This window comes from Pygoscelis adeliae, unplaced genomic scaffold, assembly GCF_000699105.1.
Source record: "Pygoscelis adeliae isolate BGI_AS28 unplaced genomic scaffold, ASM69910v1 Scaffold36, whole genome shotgun sequence".
NCBI classification, from domain to species: domain Eukaryota; kingdom Metazoa; phylum Chordata; class Aves; order Sphenisciformes; family Spheniscidae; genus Pygoscelis; species Pygoscelis adeliae.
Window position 1 is genome coordinate 540,819 of NW_008824934.1, and position 24,162 is coordinate 564,980.

At 36.4% G+C, this 24,162-nt stretch overlaps 1 protein-coding gene across 1 annotated transcript in view; it reads left to right on the forward strand.

Moving 5' to 3' along the window:
* Positions 1-23,865, forward strand: part of GNB1 (guanine nucleotide binding protein (G protein), beta polypeptide 1) — a 45,193-nt gene extending 21,328 nt beyond the window's left edge. Inside the window, exons 4-13 of the mRNA XM_009325145.1 lie at positions 6,615-6,722; positions 7,404-7,442; positions 9,175-9,281; positions 11,095-11,158; positions 13,390-13,552; positions 15,937-16,003; positions 17,547-17,750; positions 18,694-18,908; positions 21,651-21,762; positions 22,157-23,865. Coding sequence (XP_009323420.1) covers positions 6,666-6,722; positions 7,404-7,442; positions 9,175-9,281; positions 11,095-11,158; positions 13,390-13,552; positions 15,937-16,003; positions 17,547-17,750; positions 18,694-18,908; positions 21,651-21,757 — 1,023 coding nt within the window. The 5' untranslated portion in view covers positions 6,615-6,665 and the 3' untranslated portion in view covers positions 21,758-21,762; positions 22,157-23,865. The remainder of the gene's footprint in view (positions 1-6,614; positions 6,723-7,403; positions 7,443-9,174; positions 9,282-11,094; positions 11,159-13,389; positions 13,553-15,936; positions 16,004-17,546; positions 17,751-18,693; positions 18,909-21,650; positions 21,763-22,156) is intronic.
* The last annotated feature ends 297 nt before the right edge of the window (positions 23,866-24,162 follow it).

Genomic DNA, 24,162 nt, shown 5'->3' on the forward strand with positions numbered 1-24,162 from the left:
TTTCAAAAAGCAAGGAGCAAGCCAGCCCCGTCTCTTTCTCTAAACCTGTCTTCTGAGGTGTTCTCTAATTAGTTACCTTGGTCAACCCTAGGCACCTCCAGTATTCTTTTTTGGAGGAGCAGAAACTGAAACTGAACACGGTGTTCCCCGTGTAGACAATCCATTGCTTTTACTCAGTGGCGTTATGATATTTTCAGTATTTTCTGTCCTATTTTCTATACAACCTTTTGTTTTAACTGGTGCTGGGTATTAAGCCAATGTCTTTGAGCTATTCAGTGCATCTTCTACAGGTTTTTTTTTTTCCCCTTCAAATAAAGTTTGATTCACAGAAGCTTGTGTGATTCTGTACATTTGTTATGTTGTGTTCCTGTATACCTTTTCTATGATGTCTAACTTCTAAAATTAGCTATACTTTTTTTTGGTGATCACCGTTCTCTGGAGATGTGTGTACTTCAGAATCAGAAGGCACCCCTAAATTTTTTTGTCTTCTATTTTGTATCATGTAAATGGGGCAGAGGACACCTCAAATTTGTTGCACAAGCAATTCTGATCTTAATTACTGTGTTTTCTATTGAATGTAAGTCAAATAGGAATCAATATATACTTCCGATTAAATTGCAAAAACCCCTCAGCTTTTCAAAGTCAATCCACTGTTAGTTCCAATGATGTCAAAATATTGAAACTAACAGTAGATTGTGTGCGATTCCTTTGTCATTGTGAAAATGTACAAGCTGCTGTGCATATTGCTAATAGGATTTATGGTATCTAATAGATTAGCACAGCTTCATTTAATCAGATGACCTGCTATGAGACTGTCTGGTAGGCATAACATGAACTCATTATTAAGGCTGTAAAGTTTTGGCTCTGTTTTTGCAAATGATGTGTTTTGCTTTTCTTCTGGCTGTTACGTACACACTAGTGATGCGTATTAGCAGGAAAGATGTTGAGGGAACAAATACCAGGCAGCCTATTCATTTGGGAGAGAGGTGATTTGGCTAACCTTCTTATGAAATTACTGTACTTGAGTAATATTCTAACAATATAAATTTAAACCTTCTGTGTTACCAGATTTTGCATCCACAGTGGCTTGGTGGGATTACTTTACTTGTTGGTAGTAGTAATGTGTAGTAAAAATACCTTGTAGCAAACAAAGTTTGGCCATCAAGGGATAGAAGTTCTAAATATTTGACTTAATGACAGCTGTGATTTCAAATCTGTGTTCTTTTAATCTGTAGAGGTTATTCACAGGACAGGCTATTTAGGAGAGGATGGACAACTCCATCCTTTTTTATTCTTTTTTTATAGGAATGGTGTGAGAAAATGAAATAATGAAGTGTTTAGTAAGCATTGCCTCATTGCTGTTGCCAGGTAGTTTTAGAGAGGAATCATATGTAACCCAAGAGCATGTGTTTGGATGACTTGGTATTCAACTCTTCCCATTTCTCTTACAATGTAGGCAAGCAGCAGTCCACATATAAATGTGATGGTATTAATGCTACCTTGGTTTCAGTAACTGGACTTAATTGGGTAAACAGCTTGAGCTCTGGAAAGGACATTAAAGTTGTAACAATGAAATGAGTGAATCTGAGTTCTTCCTTAGCCTTTAAATTGTTCTGTTACTGTTTTCTGAGTAGGGAGCTTTACCTTTAAATTTGAATTATTATACTGGGATCCTGAGCATATCTCCATTTGCAGGAAGTATGTGGAAGTTTTGTAGATTTCATAGGGCTTTCTATTCAGTTCAAAGGTTCTGTGCAGAGTCGTTCAACATACATATATAACTTTCCTCTTACATAGGAATACAGTTCCCGTAGCTTAGAGAAAAACAAATCTAGAAGTTGTTACTTTGAGATGAGTGACGTGATAAATCCTTTTGACATAGTTGAATTGTGAAGTCTTATCATATATGGAAATTAACAAACTAGGTGAAGTCAATTCTTGATTTTCCTGTGTGGGAAACAGGAACGAAGTGACTCTTCTATGGGTAACTTGTAAGAAGAGATTAGAGACTTGGGTCATTTGGAGTAATGAAGAATAGTAAACTACCTTGCAAGTACACACATTGTTGTCCCTAGCAAGAAGAGAATTATCTACAAGGTATATTTGTCAACAAGATTAGGGGGAATTAGGCTTAGGGCAGAGGCACTTAAGCACTTCAGCCTCTGGAAAGGTCTTGAGTGAGTTCAGCAAAGTGAATGTGTTACTGAGACATTCATTGAGAAGTCTGCCTTCAAGAACACAGTAACATATTCAAAAGAAAGTGAGGTAAGCATGAGTTTGCCTGCTAATCTATTTCTTCACAGCTATGGTGATAATTTGGAAAAAAGGAGTGTGGAACTTGAGTAGTGACTTTTTGCATGAGGTTTGCTTGATTTAGAAATTTAGTAACTTCCTTCAAGGCCCCAGAAATCAGCATCATCCATATCAAGCTTACAGTTTCTCCTAGAAATCTTCTTTTAAAATGGGGTTAAATGCCTTCAGAACATGCCGAGAAACAAAAATATATTATTGCATGATATTCAATTGTGCTAGTTTGCGATGAGCATAAATCATATATTGAACAGTCTCTACTTGTTACTTCTGTCTGTAATACAAATAAATCTGTATAAAAATTTCCCATGTATCAAGAGTGAGAAAAGATAAAAATATTTGTTTTCCTATACATTTTCCTGATCTTACCTGTTGTTCTTGCTCTTTTAAAGATTTATTTTTATTTTTTTTAATGCTAGATACTAGCAGGCTCTGCTGATTTACATTATAGCTGAAAAGTACACAAGAGGATGGAACCCTTTTTTCTCCCCATGGATTTCATATTTCTGCCATAAATTTAATTGCCTAAGACTTAGTGTAAAAGAAATAGAGGAATAGCCAAGTTGGTTGGCTGGTTGTCCCATAAAGTTTACAGTCCTCTTCAGAGAACTCCTATATTTTAATGCCCTTGGCTTCATTAGGATTTTCGTTTCCTGAGTGTTAGTGAGTTCTGTCATGTTGGCAGGAATTAGAACTTCCTGTTGATGTTGAAACAACAAAGACTGCAAAGGGAATGTGGAAATCTGGTTTAAACAATTCCTATGGATGCTGTCAGAAATGCAGTTCAGAGTTTAGAGTTGTTTGGAATGCAGAAGGGCTAACTTGTAACTCTAAAAGTATATCTAACTTCAAGATATGAACTTATCATAGATCTATTACAGATGGGAAAGACATCAAGGGTTGTATGCATTCAGCTGCTAATTGTCATGCAGCGAATATTGAAACATGAGTCTTGCCTAGCAAGTGACTGAAGGTCAAGATTCATAGAAGCTGCTTTTAACAATAGTAGTTAAGTTCCTTGAAATCCTTGCTACCTGTGATAATGGAGATGGTATCTTGCATGTAGGTATAAAGGTTTCTGTAGTGTTGGTAAACCATTTTGAAGTTGTTCATTAAAAGGAAGCTTTCCTTAAAATGTTAATGAGTGATTGTCTTGATGTGGAGTTCACAAATAAAAGCATTTCAGGAGCTTAGCTGTACAGTAGGTAGGGCAGGTTAAGTATATGCATGTTTGCCTAACTGTAAGATAAAGTGCATTTATGAAATGACACTGAAGGTTGGGTTCTGTTGGTGTGTTTAGATAATTCTTACAGATTGTGAAGGAGTTTGGCTTGTTCTGCCCCTCTGTAAAGTGGGACTTGGAAGAGAATGGAGGCAAAGTGCTGAGGCAGAGTACTGTCTTGAATTTGATGTGAGAGTTTCTTCTGTAACAGAAGTATACATATAGTTACTGTGCTAGGCCTTTCAAAGTGTAATGGAGGTTTTCTTTGTGTGAAGACAGACATGTACATGCTAGTTAAGCTATGATGTCCCATCAACTGGGGAATGGGACTTAGGTCCCTTCAGCTTCTTATATGGCTGCTTCTGTGTTACTGCAGAAGACCCTCGACACTATTGGGCTGCTTCATCTGGCTTTGTTATTTGCAGTAGTACCCTTCAGTGCATGCTATATTAAGCAATAAGGCACAAGCATGAAATAAGCTTGTATGATTTGTTTTAAACTCAGCGTATGCAAATAATCCAGAATGAAACTACAGGGTTCGGTTTCTGTGAACTTTCTCAATATGACTTTTTTCCTGGGATTAGTGTTCATCTCCCTAGGCCTCTTCCTGTTCCATACAAAGAAGTCTTATTTCATTTAAATGTGAGAGAATTCTATTGCGTAGTGCACAAATTCTGGCAGAAATAAATTGGCACTATTTTAAGCTGTATGTTACAAGAGAACTTATCTGCTTTGACTGACATTAGATTATTCATCCTATTATATTTTTAAATAAAGCTGCATGTAAATCCTCAATGTAGTTACCTGTAACTCTGCAGCTGGAATTCTGGTGTCCTAAATCTTCATCTTAATCCCATCGTGGAGTTGCTGTGACCTTGAGTAGAACGTTTAAGTTTTGGATCGTAATTTCTTTCTCTGAAATAGGAATGACACCACCTCTAAATTCTTTGTACTCTGCCTGGAGACATTGGTATTTGCTTAGTGGGAAATGGGCTTATGTAATAACTTAGAGAATGGCAGAAATAGGATTGGATATAAAAAAGCTAAAAGACCTGGAAATTTGCAGTTTATTCTTAAGAACGGTCTCTAGAGTTTCTTAATTCCTTTATGACAAGAGTAGTGCATACTATTTCACAATGTGTGTGGAACTACACAGGAGCTGTAGACAGTGACAACTGCATGCTAAAAACTGTAGAGAGACCCAACCACAGTGTGTTTTGTCTTAAATGTAGAATGAACAAAACATCTTGAGAAACAAAAGAGCATTCAAAAGAAAAGAAGGTTGTTACAAGATCATAAAACACTCTTGATGGGTTTTGTTTTAACTGGATTTTGGACTAAGCTGAACAAGCAATCTTAAAAGGGCTTAAAGATGACCCTGGAACCAGAAGAGAGAAAGACGAGACCTAGTTTCACAATAAAGTGAAATGGCTTTGAAGTTGTGTGAATGGAGGTTTAGAAGCAAAAGCTAACTAAAATTCCTTTTCTAAAATATTCTGGGTTTCGGAGAAGAGTATAAATTGATGATATGACAAGATCTGACACTTGTTCCTTGAGGTCCTCGGTTTGGAATACTAGCTACTACGAACAGAACTCTGAGATAAGTCTGGTTGTGTGGGATAGTAACATTTAGGGAAAGTTAAAGTCTTAATAACTCTTTTGAAACTTCTTTTCTTTTGACAGTGATATTTCCTCTGTTGCTTTAATTTGCCTTTACAATATGTTCTCTGTTACTGTGACTGGATAAAAATTTGGAAGTTATTCTCATCTTTCTCCTTGGGAAGGGCTTTAGGAAAAAAACAAAACCCGCATGCTTGCAAAGATAAATAAGCTGATTAAATCTTAACAGAATAATATGTAAAGCTGCTAGCAAAGCATTTGCTTTATTTAATAGTAAAGGGTCAATTCTGGCTAATAAAATGTTCTAAAAACACTCTACCAGTGTTTATTTGTAAACTCCAGGTGCTCTATGTAGCATTTGAAAATGGAACCAATTACCTTGTTCTGTAGCAGAAGATAAACTTCATCAGCATGTTTCTTCAGCATCTTACATTGATATCAAGCTGCAGAGATTTTAAAACAAAAAGTTTAAGAACAGCTGAGTTTTAGGTATGGAATGCTAGTGAAAATGCCAACAATATGTTTCTGGAACAGATAAGTTGTATGCTTAATGGAAAATATCTATATGCTTATTATATTGGAAAACAGTCCAATAGTTGAAGAATGCTATAGGCAATAGTTGAGGGTGTTCAGTGATAGTTATGTTTTATTGAGCCTCTATCTTGCTGGCTACAGAGTACAGCAGACAGGGGGATATATGTTACTAATTTGATGCTTATTGATGCTAGGAAAATAGAGTCTTAGGGGGGGAAAATGTCTGTGGCCAGCGGTTTCTCAAACTCCTCCCCTCAACCTAAGATTCAAAAAAATACTAGTTTTATTCTGACAACATGTTAATGTTAGAATCCATTCTGGAAATCTCAGGGAGACATTTAGCAATTAACAAGTAAAATCCTGAACAACATTTGTGAGTCATCTCATTTTACCCAGATATCAGAACAACATTTCTCATAGCTGCTGTGTTACAGATAGCATTCATAATAGGTCTTTTTACAGCATTTTGCAAGTGCTTGTGTCAGTCTGGAAATACTTAAGGTGCTTATTCTTTGATAGGAGGATTCCTTACTCTATTCTTAAGACCTAGAGAGAAGTTCTGTCTTTCATGTCTAACGTTAGTGTTATCTGCTGGTTCACTCTTGGGAAATTTGAGTTTATACAAAACTGAATCAGAAAAACAGTAATGAAAAAAACGCAGAAAAAGAGGACTTTCCTGGAGGAAAGGAATAAGTCCAAATTATATTTTATTTACTGTGGCTGGAAAAAAGCTAAGCACGTTCGCATGTGGTAACACTTTATTCTGAAGAGATTTCAGAGAAATATTTTCACCTGTGTTCCAGTACTTATAAACCAATCTGCCTTTTTTTTTCCAAGTGCTGTTTGAGATGATTGAAAGGACTTGTCTACTCTTGTAATTTCAAGCTATGACTTCTACTAAGTCTCATTATTATCACCTGTCTTTCAGATTTCTGGTTGTTTCAGAGGTGGCAGTGAAGCACACCTTTAGCACAGGAAAATGAGCGAGCTTGACCAGTTACGCCAGGAGGCTGAGCAACTGAAAAACCAAATCAGAGTATGTATTGTATCAGTGGATCTTGAAGCCACAGTACAGATGAACGGTCATTTGTGTGCCTTGAGGAGAACAGAGATGGACAGAAACGATGCATTAAGTTAAATGTTTTCACGATGTCAAAGTTAATGTTGTGGATGTTTAGAAAGGACAAGCACATGTAACTGCTTTAGGAAATTACTTTTTGGTCTTTAATATTGCTTAGAAAATAATAGTTACACAAATAATGCACAAAATGGATTAGATCAAAATGAATGTTTACTGAAGTTTTTCGGAGCCAGACCATAACCAATGTTAAGCAACCTCCTGCTTAAAATAAGGTCAGCTATAACGTTATTCAGGGCCTTGTCCAGTTAGGTCTTGAAAACCTCCAAGGATGGAGACTCCACAGACTGTCTTGACAAGTAGTTCCATTGCTTGACTGTCTTTGTGGTAAAAATCATGTTACCTTTCTCTCAAAAGAAGAAGAAAATTTTGAAGTTAAATGCTCGATATGCTCAATGAGTTTTGACAGCAGACCACATGTTATGTTTGTGCTGCAGTTAGGATGGGTCCTCTCTGGATGACAAGCAGAAATGCTTTCTGAACCTTGTTTTGAGGGTGCTTGATCAACTTGACAAAACAGAGATAGAGTATAAAGAAATGTACAGAACTTCTCATTTCTCTAACTTCCTTCTGTTGCAGGATGCTAGGAAAGCATGTGCGGATGCCACCCTGGCTCAGGTAAGCATTTAAGAGTTTAACATGAATTATGAAAATTTGTCTCCTTTACAAAAAGAAACTATGGTGTGAGAAGGTAAGTGCAAGTGAATCTTTTTTCCCTCCTTTATCTTTTTTTTTTTATTTTGCCTTTAGGTGGTTTCTTCCAGAAATAAGTACGTTGTTTATGTTTGTCCAGTTTCTGAGAGTGGTAGCCTTGAGCAGTAGTTTCTTTAAGAAGTGACTCAGGGCACGTCTCTACTGCTTAATGGAAAATAATGCAGGGGAGCCCCGGTGTTCTGCTACAGATATGGTAGTAATACAGTTGCATTAGCGTAATAATCTGAACCATAAGACCTGCTGAGGTTAACCTACTTACTAATTTCCATAGGATGCGGCAGTTACGTCTGAACTGCTTCTGAACCTGAGCTAATACCTTTGCATCTTGCTGTACTGTCACATTTTGATCCTATTGGCTTGGCTTCAGTCAACATTAACTTGGGGAAAGGGAAATCTGTACTCTGTAGTACATCTCATGGAGATACGGTGGGTTTTTTTCTAGAAATGTGGTAGGAATTTAGACTGAAACAGATTATTATGGCATTGGAAGAGATGGCAAGCCTTTGCTTTTATTTTTCTAGATATATCATGAATCAGTTTACTTGTCACCTACTTCAGTCCACTTGCTTGAATGTTGACTATTAATCCTGTGTGTCTGATTTAAGATAGTTGGTACAGAAGTGATTGATGTCAGTTTATTAATTTAAAACATCACTAAAATATCAAGTAAAAAGGTAATACCAACATTTATTTGAGTGTACATATCTTGTGATCTCATTTTATGCGAGGCACAATGTTGAGTATTTTCCAAGGTGAAAGTATGGGGGGGGAAGCTTCAGTATTAGTTAATACGCGAGATGTCCACCATGAAAGGAGTTTTATGTCAGGGAAACATTCTTATCTGTTCATCTGAGTCCTAAGCTGTGTTGATAGCCCTTGAAAAGAAGCAGAGATCTTTGCTCAAATGCTCTTGCTAAAGAACTTTTTAACATGGAGACATGAGAAGTATGCAGACGTTATCCATAAAATAAACTTACAAACTCTTGGATTTGTTGTGATGTGTACTACTTACAGTACTGAAAATGTGTTGTACTGTCTTGTTTTTTTTTTTTAAACTGGTATTTCTCTCCAGACTGGAGGACTTACTTATATTAAATTTAACAGCATAAGGACAGCTAAACTGATTACTTCCTCACTTATTCCAAGGACTACTTTTATCTTCAGGAAGTTAAATAAATCAGGAATACGATTAATTTAATAATCCTATACTTGGAAGAGAAGGCCTTTTGGATCTGAAAGAGTTATTAATCTTTTAAAAGTGGAGACATGTTTAAAGCCTGATATACCTCCCCTTCTGGAAAAAAAAGTTAGTCTACAGCGTTTATCTATACAGGAGTAGAAAACCCAGATCAAAGGTCTGAAATCCTAGAAGTCTTAAGATATGAGCTAAACAAAGTAATTTCTGAGAGTCTTTATAAATACAATAGAGAGGCTACTTTCTTCATTTGATGAAGACGTATTATGTAAAAGGATATAACTTTCGATTAGGCAATTTTTAAAAACTCAGTCAATATTTGAAATGTGGGACTTTCTTTGGTCTGCATTGGAATGCTCATTTAAATGTAATTGTGTATGATGTGTTACTTTTGGAACTACAAAGTGAAAAATTCAGTGTATTACACCATTCCTATTTCAGATCACAGCCAATATTGACCCAGTGGGGAGAATTCAAATGCGCACTAGAAGAACACTCCGGGGACACCTGGCTAAAATTTATGCAATGCACTGGGGGACTGATTCCAGGTGGGTGCTAGTAATACAAAATCAGATCACTTGGCTTCACTGTTCTTTGGAAAGCTGAGTGCACAGGACTGTTATTTTCCTGTTCCTGCCACTAGGAACCACTAATTCCAAGAGAACTCAGATAACTAAGAGAATTCAGAAACACTTAATATCACTTTTTTCCTCCTAATGTCCATGGTTTTGTCATCCAAATCTAAATTTGGTGCCAAAATACCAGTCTTCATCTACTTGCCTGAAAAATGTAGTTGTGGTACCACATGAATTCTGAGGAACTGTGGAGATAGAGTAGGTTTCATTATCAGTTGTCTTTTTTCCTTAAATGCTTCCTGTTAACTACTGATGTTCAGTTAGAGAGAAACTAAATGATGCTAGTATCAGCTACTTTCATTCTCTTCTCTTTACAAGAATTTTAAGGCATGCTAATGGCAGCAAATTTTCAAACTTCAGTTAAAAGAATATGTTACTGCTACCTTGCAAGAACAGATTAAAAAAAAATTTCCCCGTAGGAATTTTTAAGTTACAGCTAAGGAGTTTGTAAATTACAGCTACTCTCTCTCTATTCAGTAGAGATTTTTCAAAGGAAGCTTGATGTTGTTAAAGTTACCTTCTTACCAAATTTGTGTAAACAAGCTGTGCCTTATGAAAGAACTGCATGAACTCTTGTGTGTATGCATACAGTAAATACACTAAAGCAAAATAGCCAAGTGCTTAAAAAAGAAGACAGTATGCATCATGAAGGTGAAAAATAACTCATGATGTATTATACGTTTAGTTTCTGCATTGCTTAGTACTTAAAAATCAGAATGAACACAATTGTTACTTTGAGTTAAACTTTAGTGTTTTGCACCTTAGTTTTCTATGCCTGTGAAAGAAGCTAATTTCGCACAGATATGTAGGATTCATTGCTTCAGGCATCTCTTTGGCATGTAGCTTATTTAAAAGATGGGGATTCAGTTTCTCGTTTGGCAAAAGTGTTTCAAGATAGCTCTAAAATATAACCTAGAGCAAAAAAATTAATGCAAAGAGATGAGTACTTTGATTGCACTGTATTGTTCAGCTTGGAAATGGTCAGAAGAAGATGCACAGAACAAATTTGAATACCATATTGGATCATTTTATCCAAAATTACTTAGAAAATATGGAGACTATACAGATTTTTCATGTCAGTACATCTGATCTATCTTTAAACATATTAAAAGCAGGTTAGAGAGCTCTGAACAATGAATTTGGTGCATCATGTTTCAAACATGATTGCTGGATGGGGATTGAGGTGGTGTTGATCCAGAGTAAAAAAAAACTTTCCTAACACTGCCCCTTCCATTAGTGATATCTTTGCGTTTCGTTGTCATTTCCATTGTATTTCAGTGCTGACATCCATTCAGGGTTTTTGGACATCTTAGAGCTTAAATTCCCATTTCAAAAAGGAAAACATGTTGATAGCATAGATTCCCAAACTCAATGAATCTGAAGTCTGTGTGTAGAACACAGAAGCACTGATTCCATGCAAGTTTTCTCCTTCAGTTTTCAAGATTGAGATGTTAGTTAACACGGCTACAGTTTTTTCTGGTCAGAATGTGTGAACATGTAGGCGTTCCATCACACATTTCCATAATATTTAGCATTGAAATTGAGTACTTGCAAAATTATTTTTATAGTGCGAATAATTGAATTGGGTAATGCTGCACTGTACTTAAATGGTTTCAAGAACCATTTGATAGTGGAGACAAATGCCATCACAAAGATGTTCATCACAAAGATGTTCCTTCTTGTCTTCCTGCAATGATTGTATTTTACCTCCTGTTTTCCTCTCTAGGCTTCTAGTTAGTGCCTCCCAGGATGGCAAACTTATAATTTGGGACAGCTATACTACAAACAAGGTAAGACTAACTGATATGTTGCTATGTAATTCAATTGTAAATACAAAGGAAGGAAATGTTACCTGTCATGATTTTGGCTGCATTACTTTTATAGTCCTAAGACCAAATTTTGAATTCTACAAAACAATAAAGCTTGCATTTAAAGAATATAGCAGTCTAAGCGCATTGTGTATGGAAATGTGCACCACAAATGGAAAACAATTAAATACTTAATTCTAGAGAATGTTTTGATTTGTTTTGACACCGCAGAGACCTTGATCAACAGAGAGCAAGAAGTAATCAGCATGTTGCACCAGAATGGTCAGAGATTTAAGCATAGCCATAGTAACTTGTTGTCTGTAGTTAAGTATTGAAAGACCTGACATATATAATGGGTCATCACTTTCTGGCTGTGATCACATGATGCAGTTCAGGATTACTTTTACTTTCATATGACAGTAATTGGTATTTACTGGTTATGGTTACTGTTATCAGGGCTAGCAAAAATTCACGTTGCCCTTTAAGTTAAGTTGACAGAGCTGCTTAACTCTGTTATGCACAGGAGCATGGAACTGACTTTATTTCAAATAAATTTTCCTGGCTTAGCTCATCATAGCCTTAAAAACAATTTTGCCAATGCACTCGAGCAAATGGCATGCTACAGAGAAGAGAGAAGCTGAAACAAACAACTGCAGCAGCAACTCCTAAAGCTGGGATTATTGTTGAATCCCAGTTGTGAAACTAATGAATCCATAACTTTACTAAAGAGTAATAATACTCTTTGCAAAATAAAAATAAACCCTCCCTTTTTTCCCTTCATCCTCCTCCTTTGATCCCAGCCTGCAGGTAAATGTGATCTAAATGACTGTAACAGCTGAAAGATAAGATGGTAAAATAATCACTGTATACCATGATTTCCATATTAGTGTCTTCAATTCTTATGAATGCTAACTAATCCATGGCATCATCAAGAGGCAGAGATTAGCTTTCTTATCTGGGGGGGAATGGATTCAGAGGTTGTTACTAGGCTGGTAAAATTTTTACTAGAATCAGAAATAGAACTCTACAGGTGCAGAAACATCCTCCCCCCATACCTCTTGGCAGTATTGATTCCGTGAACTAGCAATTGAGTTAAAAACAAACAGAAAAACACCACCACCACCCCGCCCCCAAAAGATGTAAAAAAAAACCACCCCAAAAACCAAACCCTCTGGAGTTATAGGTAGCAAACAGCTTGGTGTTTAAACAGTACTAAATTTGACTAGGTAGCACCCGGAAGCAGCTGATGCAAAAATACTTCAATGATAGTCTGCAGATACTCTTTTGGCAGTTGCAGCACACATTGGAAGTAACACAGTTGTCATAAATACGATCTTTTCCTAATGATAAAATAAAATGGCTCAAGGTGAATATTCCGATTAGTTCCTTGGCAGAAAACTTCTCAAAATGAGCTGGTTGTGTTTTTAGTGCAGGGTATTGTTTTTTCTGCAGGGTATTGTTTTTTAACTGCTGATTGCTGCAGGATCACTGATTACTGTAGCAGCAGAGGAACAGACAGTAATCTTTACTATTTTCTTAAGAAATGCAGGAAGATTGTTAATATTGCGTGAAATCTCACAATATATATAAGGATATGATCCCTTTCTTAAAGATGTTATAACAAATTTGAAGGATGAATGCAATGAGTTAACAAGACAGAACAGGTTTCGCTTCAGTAATGTTTTAAATAAAGTTCTTTGAGCACAGAATGACAAGGAAACATGGGGTAGTTATTTAAATATGAAGCTTGATTGCTTGCAGTGGGTTTCCAAAGAAGGATTTAAATGGCAGTGAAAGTAGCGATTTCCTTACTTGTTCATTCATAGCATAGCATCTAAGCCTGGAATTGGCAGTTTTGCTGACTGTACTTGGATGTCAATATTTTCCTGAACCTATAATAAACCAATAGTAATCAGAGCACTGAAATGAAATGATTTACTTTTTACCAAAATTGCTGATTAAACTGGATTCAGGAAAGGCAAATCTGAGGTTTTAATTACGTCATAACTTGGTCTGACGAGCTATATATGCAAGTTACCCTCAAAATAGTTTGATACTCCAACAGCCAAAGACTTTTTTTCCCCCCCTGTTTTCTTCTTGTCCTTTTGACAAAAAGATGATGTATGACTTGAGAGACACATGAAAAACCACCTGATGGTAAATTATTGAATCAGTTGTTTTGCAGATGAAATACATTAATGTATCTATTTCAGGTGCATGCTATTCCCCTGCGTTCATCTTGGGTCATGACTTGTGCATATGCTCCTTCTGGAAATTATGTGGCTTGTGGTGGTCTTGATAACATCTGTTCCATTTATAACTTGAAAACTCGTGAAGGGAATGTACGTGTCAGCCGTGAACTAGCTGGTCACACAGGTGAGTGCCTGTTCAGAATGTTCTAAGTTACCTAAGCACATGGTGAAGATTTAAAAAAAAAAAAAAAATTTAAATGTAATTTCCTAGTTAAAAAGATATACTTCATTGTGCACTTCTATTTCTTGGGGGGTGATGGGACCGTAGCTGCATACTACCTGTTTTTAAACGGCTTTCTCCCTCCTTTTTAAAAACTTTAAGGCTGATATCCTTTGAACAAAAGAAGTGTCATGAGAATGTGTGTTAACTTTTCATAAGCAAGGCAGCTGCCTTCTGATGGAGCTATTCTTTAGTTGCAGAGGTTTGAGTTCTCATTGCTTCCTCTTCTGTATCTCCTTCTCTCCTTTCTCCCCAAATGGAGGAAGTGGCTGAAGATATTCTTGCTCCCCAAAGAATGTACAGTTAACAGAGATGAGCACCTTATAAGCAGTAGTAACCTAGAAAATGCGAACTGCTTTTATATATTGTCTGATAATGGACAGATTGTATTTTTTTTTTGTGAATAGGATCGGAAATTTTTCAGAGGAAAGCCAGATGGGTGGTTTCTTGAACTCCATTGAAAATTGAAAGACTGGCTATTTAGTAGGCACTCTGGTATCTTGTAAAGTACTAGTGTAGTACTGAGCCTGTCACATCGGTAGTCTTCCACATTCTTGCAGAATCGGTAACAATCTGAGAAAGGGAATGGACAGTCATTACGCCTTTCTCCTAAAGCCTGCAGCTCTGAAGCTGCACGTCATCGTTATGGTCTCTTGGTTTCCACAAAGAGTGTAATCCAAAACACAGCAAAACAAAGGTAGATTGCTCTAGAGGCTGTCAGCTTGCTCCAGAGAAAACCTCTAGCAGTTCTTTAGACAAAATGCCAGGTGAGCTCTGTGTCTTGCTGGTTTTCTGCCTGATCAAGCCTCTAACTATACAGAGTAAAGAAAATTGTATAAAGACTGTTCATTGAAGGAAAATAAGGTTACTCAGAAATAAATAGTTATACATTAATGAATTTTTATACAGAAAAAGTTAAATGTGAATTAAAGCACGGTTAATGTTATTTAATTTTCTTTCAGCTGTTTTTCTTACAAAGCATGATTTATGTAATTTAGAGGAATTGTGTACCCTCTGGGTATAGTTAAGGGTGTTAGAATGCAGTGTTGATTTGACCTTCAGATAGTGGTTGTGATGTGACCTGTACAGTGATTTCTAAGAAGGTACTCTTGTCTTCTTCCCCTGCCTCCCTCCTGCCCTTCAGGACATAGGGAAAGTTGGAATGATGTTTGGATACAGGGAGCTTTGGCTTTCAGTATGTGGCTCTGTGTACGTATCAAAATACTGAAAAATAGTTTAGCAATAAAAAGAGCATTATTTCTATGATATTCTAGCTGCTTAATGGTCTTTATGGTTATAAACTGTATAGCTGGGAAAACATGCATTTTTACATAACACGAGAGGCAGAATTTTGCTGTAATGCAAGGGACATCAAAGGAATACATTTGAGACCTGATCAGTTTGTGTGGAATCTTCTCGAAGGAACAGTTTTAATGAGCTGCTTTTCTGTTGCAGAATTAAATAAAGCCTATAGCTGGAAGCTGATGTTTACAGGCTTTCATATTTTGCTGTAGTTTGGATTTTCAGAAGATCTTTGTGCTTTGTGAAATAGAAGTGGCTGGCAGGACAGACCAATTTTGTAATCAGAGTTGTTACGTTGATATTTTGGCATGTGGTACTTCAGTACAAAGATGCTTCAGAGCATCCAGATGAAATTCTTTGATGCCACTGTTGGGAAACATCCAATGTATATGCTCTATTCTTTGTACTGACCAAGAATGTAGTTTATTTTTTCTCAGTAGTTGTATGATGCCGTTGAGGTCATAAGTGTTTGCTGCTCCTGGATGCAGTGATGTACAGATCCACTTTCTAAGAAAACTTAGTGTGTACAGTGTAGGGTAACCTATACTTCTCTCCAGCTTGGCCAGTGGATTCCGTGCTTTTGCCTCGCTACTCCCTCTTTCTCTTCCTCATCCTCCTCTCCCCACTCTCTACCAAAAGAAAAATTGGTAAGGTTATTTCCAAAACAGTGTCTACCCTGTTTGGTTAAGCTGCTTAAGTTTATACTTTTTTCTGTTACAGATGTCTTTGTTTAGGTCAACTTGCTATGATACCAGTGTATCACTGTGCTAGTGTAGTGGTTGAATTGGGCATGGTTTGTAAAGAGCCAAAATACATTTTGTCCAAAATGTTGGAGGTTCCTATATAAAAATTGTGTTGTATTTTAGGCATATATAGTAGTTGTTGCTTTGTCTTCAGGACAGGAGGAAGCAACATATAAGCAAGCCAGTATGCAGTGTGAAGAGTAATCTCTGGTCTTATTCATCAACTTTTTATTTTGTTTTAAGGATACTTGTCATGCTGTCGTTTTTTGGATGATAATCAAATTGTTACCAGCTCTGGCGACACCACTTGGTAAGCAGTAAAATTTTGACATGATTGTTAGTAATGACTTTTCACAATGGTACTCTATTATTGAAGGAAACTTTATTCCTCGTAAACCTAATAGTCATCCATAAGACAATGTGATTAATTATTGTTCATATGTCACATTTTTACTAGTAATGGAAAACTTGGTCTTTCACTTGGTCTTTCATGTTTGTTAGCTTTGGCTGTGTAGTTATGCCCATGTTCTGAAGAGCTTGACCTAATTATCTGTGTTAAGATGGTATGGGAAATTTTTTTTACTATAACTATTTGGCTTTTAGAAATAAGTGTATTAGACTAATAACTTTTCTCAAAGTTTTTTAGTATTCAGTATTTATTACTTAGAGTGATATTTGGATTTTTCTAATACAGAATTTAGTTTATGTTGCTATTCAGAAGAGCTCCTAGAAAATATTCTACAGTGACAGCAGATGGATTTTTTGAGGAGTATGTAGGTGTATGTCTTAATAAATACTAGCTTCTGAACAAAAAAAAACCCTCAATCTTTTTTCATAGGTTTTTCTATTAATTCTTAAAAGCATTACAGCTCTCCCAAGCAGCAGTTCTTACGGCAAAGGTTGTCTAATAAATACTTCTCCTGCACAACGTCAGTCTCTTTGAATGCCTATCTATTAGTCCACTGATTCTGAGTAGCTATTGAATATATACATTTGTTTTTTATACAGAAATGTTTCTAAATATGTGGTGGTGGTGTTTTTTAAAAAACAAACACAATTTGTTAAAATTTATGCTCTTTATAAGAGGATACAGCTGCTTCAAGAGTTATTGTAATAACTCTACAGTTGTCTGGATAACGGTTTGTCCTTGACATCAGTTCAGCCAAGCTTCAAAGTACAGTATCAAAGTACAGTCCTCTCTTATTTGCCTAGTGCAAATCTGCCACTGATGGATCTGGTTTACTGAGAAATTACAGAAATTAAAAATGCTTAATCTTCCTTAAATGTTTAGACCTCTTGTTAGGGAGGTGATAGTGTTCTTTCATCCTTTTATACTCTTTGATTATCACTGTAGTAGTGATTTTGTTGTCTTGGGAAAGTGGTGCAGCTTTAAGATGATAGAAATAATTCACAAAGTTACACATCCTCAGTGAGTTTTTAAAAATGAGAAATGCTGACTCAGCTTTTGCTGTAGCTTTACCACTGCTGCTTTAAATCAGCCTTGTAGTAGTGCTGGACAATAGTCATTAGCATGTCGTAAGAGCTTTATGTATAAACAGCCATGAGTGTTAGTCATTAGTTTTTTGCGCTGTTTTTCAATTTAAAACCCCCAATATTTTAAAATTGAAGATGGCTTTTAAAATCTTCTGTGCACAATTATCCTGTAACATAGCCAAATAGTTCAACAAAGAATGTCTGTTTTTTCTACTCTCAGTATATTTTTTGTTAATACTTTATAGAGTTTTACTTTTTAGCAGTGATATAAATGAATAGGTTTAGACAAGAATTGCTGTCTACACCTTCTAACGGAGCACAAATGTGTTGATTTTTGCCTTTTTAATTATTTTTTCAAGCGCTCTCTGGGACATAGAAACTGGTCAGCAGACAACTACATTTACTGGGCACACTGGAGACGTCATGAGTTTGTCTCTTGCTCCTGATGCCCGGTGTTTTGTTTCTGGTGCCTGTGATGCCTCTGCCAAACTGTGGGATGTTAGAGAAGGAATGTGTCGGCAAACCTTTACTGGCCATGAGTCGGACATCAATGCCATCTGTGTATGTATCGACTTGAACAGAGGACATGGGACTTAAATTTATATTTTTATATTTCTCTGGTCTCAGCTCTTAAGCATGTACTGTATGATGTAGTATTATGGCATATTTTCTTTAATTAATAGTTTTTGTAGCTGGGGAAAGTACCTGAAATTTGTACAACTTCAGATTGTTGTGGTTTAACCTCAGCTGGCAACTGAGCACCACACAGCCGCTTGCCTACTCCCCCCGCAGTGGGATGGGGAAGAGAATTGGAAGAGTAAAAGTGAGAAAACTCATGGGTTGACATAAGAACAGTTTAATAATTGAAATAAAATAGTAATAATAATAACAACAATGATAAAAGAATATACAAAGCAAGTGATACACAGTGCAATTGCTCACCACCTGCCGACTGATGCCCAGCCAGTGCCTGAGCAGCAGCCACCCTGGCCAGCTTTCCCCCAGTTTATGTACTGAGCATGACGTCCCATGGTATGGAATGTCCCTTTGGCCAGTTGGGGTCAGCTGTCCTGGCTGTGCCCCCTCCCAGCTTCTTGTGCACCTCCAGCCTTCTCAGTCGGTAGAGCATGGGAAGCTGAAAAGTCCTTGACTAGTGTAAGCACTACCTAGCAACAACTAAAACATCGGTGTGTTATCAACATTATTCTCATCCCAAATCCAAAACACAGCACTCTACCAGCTACTAGGAAGAAAATTAACTCTTATCCCAGCTGAAACCAGGACAAGATCTATTACGGTAAATGGAAACAGTGGCTGTTAAAATAGTTTTTCTTCACATGCTCTTTTTGCCCATATCCCAGTAGTGGAGAGGTGTGTACTCTTCTTTGCTGCTTTCTTTTTCCTCTTGGTCTGTACAACTTCGGTATATTCAACGAGACAGAGGAATCAAGTCTGAAATCATGTGTCTTTTTTTCCTTCCCCACCTTCTCCCCCCCCCCCCCCCCCTTTCCCAAATGGCAACGCATTTGCCACAGGCTCGGATGATGCTACGTGCAGGCTTTTTGATCTTCGGGCTGATCAGGAACTTATGGTTTATTCACACGATAACATCATCTGTGGCATCACTTCTGTAGCATTTTCCAAGAGTGGACGTCTCCTCCTAGCTGGTTATGATGACTTCAACTGCAATGTCTGGGACACGCTGAAAGCTGATAGAGCAGGTAAATGTTTTTGGTTTTAAATATTATAAACACAGTGTGACATACTGAATGTGTGAGTTGAGTCATATGCACAGACCTGTTAGCATTCCCTGTGTCAACTTTAAAACTCTCTGGTAACCTGTTTTAGGATGACCAATGATGAAAGTAGCTTAAAGATGTTAACAAATAAATTGGAATACTTCTAAAGGATAGAAGGGAACAATGGATGCTTGAGAACAGGAAGACTGCCATTAAAAATGAGGTTTTGGGGGTGGAGGGCTATTTTTTTTAGACTTTATGGCATTGTTTATGTATGAACTGTTCAAAGCAATTCAACATTAATGTTGCTGTTTATATAAAAGCTTTTTTTTTTTCTGATATTTGTAGCAGTAGCTGTAGAGACAACCAGCAAAACAACAAACACTGTGGAGATTATCTTTTGAGGAAATGAATGTGATATTTATGGTCCAAAGATGAAGATAATTTAACTTCAGTTCTTTAAAATGAAAACTTTTATTAGAAAAAAGGAGAAAAGGTATAAATTAGGCCACAAATGTTGTCTTATTCTCATCAGAACAGGGGATGAGAACAAGGACCTACTCTGTTACTGAATGAAGTGGTTTAGGCTTTCAAAATTATCCTAAGTGGGTTTTAAAAGCAAACAAAAAACACCAGCCAAGCAGAATATTCTTCCGCATGCAGTTGAAAGGATTAGTTGCAAGTACATTATTTGGTGCAAATTGATTCGTTGCTTTGAGGGGAGGATATACTGCAGGTGGAAAAGATATAAACCAACACATAATCCTGAACTATACTAAAATAGTTTCCATTGGGTTTGTTAATTTCTGTCTCTAGCAACTTTGTTTTACCACTCAGATTTTATTCTTTGTTTCTTCCAAAATTCATGACAGTTTTTATCAGTGCTGAGAAGTTGAAACTGTAGACACTTGGTTCACATATTGTAAAACAGCATTTGGTTCTGTTTGCAAGTTAATGGTGCCAAACACAATTATTTCAGTACTGAAATGCATTTTATGAATCAGCCTTGTCTGTGTGTTGAGATTTGCAACTTGAGATTCTTGTACTTTGATTATTGAGACCATAAGTGTGTATATAAGCCTGTATTGGAGATGAATTGAGAAATTTCTCTTGATTAATGTCTAGGTTAGTTTACAATTGGCTGTATTTAAGTACTGTAAAAACAATTATGTGGTTTTTCTGGTATTTTTTCTTTGAAATACTTTCATTGAGGAAAAGAACAGAAGGAGGTGATGATCTTGCTTACCTGTAGAAATAAGAAACAATTCTTTATACTGATCTGGGTTTATGGTCCATGTACTTATGAAGTGTGATTCTTTATTGCCAAGTTTTAGAACTGATTTAAACAACTACTTTATCAAGTATTCTGCTTATTGAAATGTTCTGAGACTTAAGATTGAGCAGATTTGATGCTTTTATCGTGCCTGATTCTATATTAAACACCTTTGTTATGTATTCAGTTCAAATTGTATAAAACTTCTTGGTGCTCTCTTTGTTTTACCAAGTTGCAGCACTAACTAATGTTGATGGTAGACTGAGTTTTGATATACTAATGCTATTTCCACAGTAAATTCTAGGTAACTCCTAGGTACTTTTGTTGGCTCTGGCAGCTGGCTTCTTTATCGCACTGAATTTCTGAAGATTGTGTCGTCTGCTTCAACACTTAGGGTTTGGCTTGTGCTGCAGCACTGTGCAGTTCTGTGCTGAGGCTTAGACACTTGTATAGATTTAATAGGATCTGGAGGTTAATGGTGTTACACAGCGTTACTCTTTTTATAAAGTATATCAGAGATGTTACTACTTCAAACATAAAGAATCCTTGTGTGTGAAGTAGTCATTTTTACACTGAATTAACAGTTAAAAATATTAATTTTTAAACATACTAGTTTGTGCAAGAACTAAAACTGACTTAATTCATGTTCTGTATTGGAGAATAGTAAATGGAGGGGAAAAGCCCAAAATATGAATGCGGAGACTCCTATGAGCAGTGTAATTGGTGTAGAAAGATTAATTTTAAGTCTTTCAATAATATCTTAGCTCAGTGCTGTGGAGTGGAAAGAGCTTGGACGTAGTTAGGTTTTCTTTTTACCTCCTTGAAACTGTTAAATTAAAGGGGATAGAGGAAAATGTTGGCTCCCTTAATTTTTCTGTTTAGTGTCTCAATTCTTTTTTAATGGTACTATAATTGAATTGTAGCAGACCTCCATATTGACAAATGGATTGTATGTAGGAGTTTAAGTCTCGTAAGTGCTTGTAAACATAGTAAGACAAAATTAGATGGAAAATGCTTTAGTGTTCATAACATAAGTCAGCTTAACTTCTGATTTTACACATTAAAAAATTTTGTAAAATCTAACTGATCTTTATCACTACGAAGAGGAAATATTAAGAGCTATGCAATGCATGGTATGACATTGTCAGCAGAAATTTCGGGGCTGTGATTTCACAACTCACAAGAAACCGGTAAAGGTCATAATGTGGGGAATATACAAGGAAAATTTTGGAGTAATGCGTTTACTGAATTACCCCCTTGTGAACCCACCCGGTTATATCTAAGCTTGTTCTTGTAAAACCAAAAGCATTTAAAAATTCCAACCATATTTGTTCAGGATTTTTGAATGTATAGGTTGCCTAACCCAAACATGCGTGCCTCAGTGTTACTTGAACTGAAATATGAAATCATCAAAGTAATGTAATATGTTTGTTCCATGTTCTTATTTATAGGTGTCCTTGCTGGTCATGATAACCGTGTCAGTTGCTTAGGTGTGACTGATGATGGTATGGCAGTGGCAACAGGATCATGGGACAGCTTCCTCAAGATCTGGAACTGAAGTAGGTAGGTATCCAATTAATTAAGACTGTCCTTGTTTGGTATTCAGAATGCTTTTCTCCAGGTCCAAACAGTGCTGTTTTACTGATGCTGCAAGCTTGTAGTTCAGATTAGGAAAGTCACTGAGGAAAAAAAATAAATCAGTTTGGTTTTTTTTTTTTTTTAGAAGGCTGTTTGTTTAATGTATGCAATGACATTGTTGTGATGAACTATTCTTGGCATATTTTATTTTTCTGGTAGGGATGACTACGGTCTTTTGAATCTGGGTTGGTAAATAAATGGTGTTCTTAAAAATGGTGAGATAATGGCTAAGTAAGTTCAGTGGGTAGCGAGAGCAAAGCTTGAAACTTGATTACAGTTTATCAAAGTGCAACTCTTAATAAATCTTTCTGTGTGTCAGAAGAGCGGCGGACTCCATGACTGGAAGAAGTTTCCAACGGTTGAAAATTAAAAATGATAGCATATCCAATCCAACCATACTAACTTGGACCCCCATCCTCCCCAACTTCAAAGGGCAAGATCTTTTCCGTCTCCTGTTGCTGAAATGAAGAGCACAATTACCTTTCCAAGAAGAATTTCTGTGTTGTAAGCAAAATGAAATTGTGCATTCCTTTTGGGACCATTTTTTTTTGTCTTGAGAATTTAAAAATGAAACACTATCATAAAAAGCATGACCAGAAAATAAACTTGAGCATAATTGTGAAACAGTTAGCTTTCACTGTAGTTTCCAAGTTGAAGTTAAGGACTTTATCTCACACACTTGCAAATTTTAAAGTCATGTTTGTAGCAGGATTTTTTTCAAGTTTCCTTTTTAAATACATTTCTTTATGTATTTAATTGAGCAAAACAAGGGAGTCCTAGCCCAGAGCATCTGGGGGTTGTTAACGCTGTAAATTTAGTCCCTAATTTTTTTTATTTTATTTTCTAGTATCACAGATAATTGTTGCACAAAACTTGGCATATATAGGATAATGTTAAGCAGTAAGGTAACCAAGCACATGCTGTAAAAGGTAATGAATGCTTGTTTAAAGAATCCTTTCACCTTTTATGGATAACAAATGCAATCCTTGGTCCCTCCTGCCCCCCCTTTTTCACCACACTGATTTTTTTAATCTGTTTTGGTTTTGTCCACTTGAAAGGGCAGTTTATATATCCTAACACTATCCTATAAGTATCAACAACCAGGAATCTCTGTTTTCAAAAGAGACCTATCCTACACTTGGGTATTGAGTCAATTCTTTGTGTATGAAATGATGTACAAATCAATGTTTTGAAAATAATGATCTTGAACTTTCTAAGTTAAACAAAAAAAAAAACCTTTTTTGATTGTTTGCCATATTGGGTGGGTTTACTCTTAGAATCGCATGCTGTAGAAATGCTAAAAAGTGCATATTGGACTAAGTCCTTAGATGTTTTTTCTTTGAAGAAATAACCTGTTTAAAAACTGTAACCATTGTCGCTGTATTCATTTATTGTTGCTACTCTGTGCATAAATCTATGAAGAACTCAAGTACAAAGCTATGCACGTTTTGGAGTAGCGTGATGAGTCACTTTTTTTTTTTTTAAAGAAACAGCCTGTTCAAACAATCGCTGTCAAAGATTCTGGGGTGTGGGAGGAGGGAACCTAGACCATCTTCTTTATAAATCAGTTCCTTACAGCCAGTTCCTCTTGTAGGATGAGTCCTTTGCATCTGATCAGAGTCATTTTTGTAATGAGCAGGTTTTCCTGGCTTTCTTTTCAAATAAAATGTTAAAAGCAGCAGTGTTTGGACAGCAGATTGTTCTGTTAAACTTTCCTATCTTCTCACTGTATCCAGAAATGCTCCTTCCTAGCAGCAGTAGTAGCTTTTCTCCATTTTGTTTTTTCTGCAACATTCTGTACAAAAATGTGCTGTAATTGTGCGTTAGGCCTGGATTTGGCATAAAAGATGAATTCCCTCTTACTCTCTTTCATGAAACTACTCTGTAGAGCTTTCTCCACGCCCTGTATCCCTCTTCACCTTTTGTATTTAATTTTAAAGTCAGTGTACTTCAAGAAAGCTGGATGCAAGATAGATACTATATTAAAATGTAATGTTATTTAAGATGTAATAAAGCAGTTTGACATGAGTTTTGACTGATCTGTTTTGCAGCTTATTGTTCAACCCACAAAACTGCTTCTGGCAGGATTTGAGTTATGAAATAAAAATGAGAGAAGTGTATGCTGCCCCACAACAAATTGTTCAGTATTTTAAAATGGCTTGGATTTTTAATGGTTAATTGGGCAGAGTATGCAGTGTGTTAGAAAGTGTGTATTCATGTGAAGGGATGTGGGTTTCATTTTAAAGCTAAAACCAGAGTTGCAAGATGAACTAAAACCCTCACGATTTTTATTGGAAAGTATCATCAGCAGTGTCTGAAATGTAT